The sequence below is a fragment of the Cetorhinus maximus genome, unplaced genomic scaffold, assembly GCF_964194155.1.
Source record: "Cetorhinus maximus unplaced genomic scaffold, sCetMax3.hap1.1 HAP1_SCAFFOLD_1194, whole genome shotgun sequence".
Classification (NCBI taxonomy): domain Eukaryota; kingdom Metazoa; phylum Chordata; class Chondrichthyes; order Lamniformes; family Cetorhinidae; genus Cetorhinus; species Cetorhinus maximus.
In genome coordinates, this window is record NW_027597136.1 from 50,001 (window position 1) to 51,780 (window position 1,780).

General features: G+C 62.0%; 1 protein-coding gene across 1 annotated transcript; it reads left to right on the forward strand.

Moving 5' to 3' along the window:
• Positions 1 to 34: 34 nt before the first annotated feature.
• Positions 35 to 1,102, forward strand: LOC144675843 (urotensin-2 receptor-like; the record flags this gene model as incomplete). The annotated part of the gene is made up of 1 exon (XM_078536419.1): positions 35 to 1,102. A coding segment is annotated over exon 1 (1,068 nt), but the record flags the coding sequence as incomplete, so codon positions are not given.
• Positions 1,103 to 1,780: the final 678 nt, after the last annotated feature.

A 1,780-nucleotide genomic window follows, 5' to 3' on the forward strand; every position in this document is an offset into this window, starting at 1 on the left:
GGCGGGTGGTCAGCACCCAGACGCGCCCGGAGCCATGGAGGACGCCAACGCTTCCGTGGACGCCTCCCTCAACGGCTCGGAGTCCTGGCCCCCCCACCGGGGACCCGGGGACGGGCTGGCCGTGTCAGCGCTGACCGGGGCCGTCCTCTCCCTCATGTGCCTGGCCGGAGCGGCCGGCAACGCCTACACCCTGGCGCTGATGCGCCGGGCCCTGCGCCCCAGCGCCTCCGTCTACGTCCACGTGGTCAACCTGGCGCTGGCCGACCTCCTCTACCTCTCCACCGCCCCCTTCATCGTCTACAGCAGCCTGGTGAAGGACTGGGCCTTCGGGGAGGCCGGCTGCCGGGCCCTGCTGGCCCTGGACCTGCTGACCATGCATGCCAGCATCTTCACCCTGGCCCTCATGAGCCTGGAGCGCCACGCGGCCGTCACCCGGCCCCTGGAAGCCGCCACCCGCCGGCCCAGGGCCCCCCGGGGCCTGCTGGCCGGCCTGGTCTGGCTGGCCTCGCTAGGCCTCAGCCTGCCCATGATGGTGACCATCCAGCTGGAGGAGCGGGAGCTGGGGGAAGGCCCGGCCCGGAGGCTGTGCACGCCCGGCTGGAGCGAGGACAGCAACCGGCTCTACCTGACCCTCCTCTTCGGCACCAGCTTCCTGGGCCCCGGCCTACTCATCGGCTACCTCTACGCCGGCCTGGCCCGGGCCTACTGGTGGGCCCAGACCCGGGCGCCCATCCGGCGCTCGCCCAAGCTCCGGGTGGTGGGACTGGTCTTCGCCATCGTCCTGACCTACTGGGCCTGCTTCCTGCCCTTTTGGGTCTGGCAGCTCTTCCCGCTCTACGCCCCCAGCTTCCGCCTCTCCTTCGGGGCCCAGAGCCGCATCAACGACCTGGTGACCTGCCTGACCTACGGCAACAGCTGCGTCGACCCCTTCCTTTACACCCTGCTGACCAAGAACTACCGGGAGTACCTGCGGGGACGCCAGAGGAGGGCAGGAGGAGGGGCGGCGGCCGCCGCCACCTTCCGCAAGGGCCGGGCGGGAGGCCCCGTCACCCCGCCGGCGAGGCCCGCCGCGGCCGAAGAGCTCGATGCGGCGGAGGCGCAGGTAGGCGGGGTCGGAGGAGCGGTGTTGGGGGGTGGTTGATATATAGAACAACAGACACCCGGGAGTGAGTTACAGACTGGAATCTAATCGAGGGGTTCGGGGTGGTTTATATATAGAATAACAGACACCCGGGAGTGAGTTACAGATTGGAATCTAATCGAGGGGTTCATGGTGGTTCATATATAGAATAACAGATGCCCGGGAGTGAGTTACAGGCTGGAATCTAGTCGAGGGGTTCAGGGTGGTTTATAAATAGAATAACAGACACCCAGGAGTGAGTTACAGGCTGGAATCTAATCGAGGGGTGCGGAGGGTTTATATATAGAATAACAGAAACCCGGGAGCGAGTTTCAGACTGGAATCTAATCGAGGGGTTCGGGATGCTTTATACATAGAATAACAGATACCCGGGAGTGTGTTACAGACTGGAATCTAATCAAGTGGTTTGGGGTGGTTTGTATATAGAATAACAGATACCCGGGAGTGAGTTACAGACTGGAATCTAATCAAGTGGTTTGGGGTGGTTTGTATATAGAATAACAGATACCCGGGAGTGAGTTACAGACTGGAATCTAATCGAGGGGTTCGGGGTGGCTTATATATAGAATAACAGATACCCGGGAGTGAGTTACAGACTGGAATCTAATCGAGTGGTTAGGGGTGGTTTATTTTTAGAAT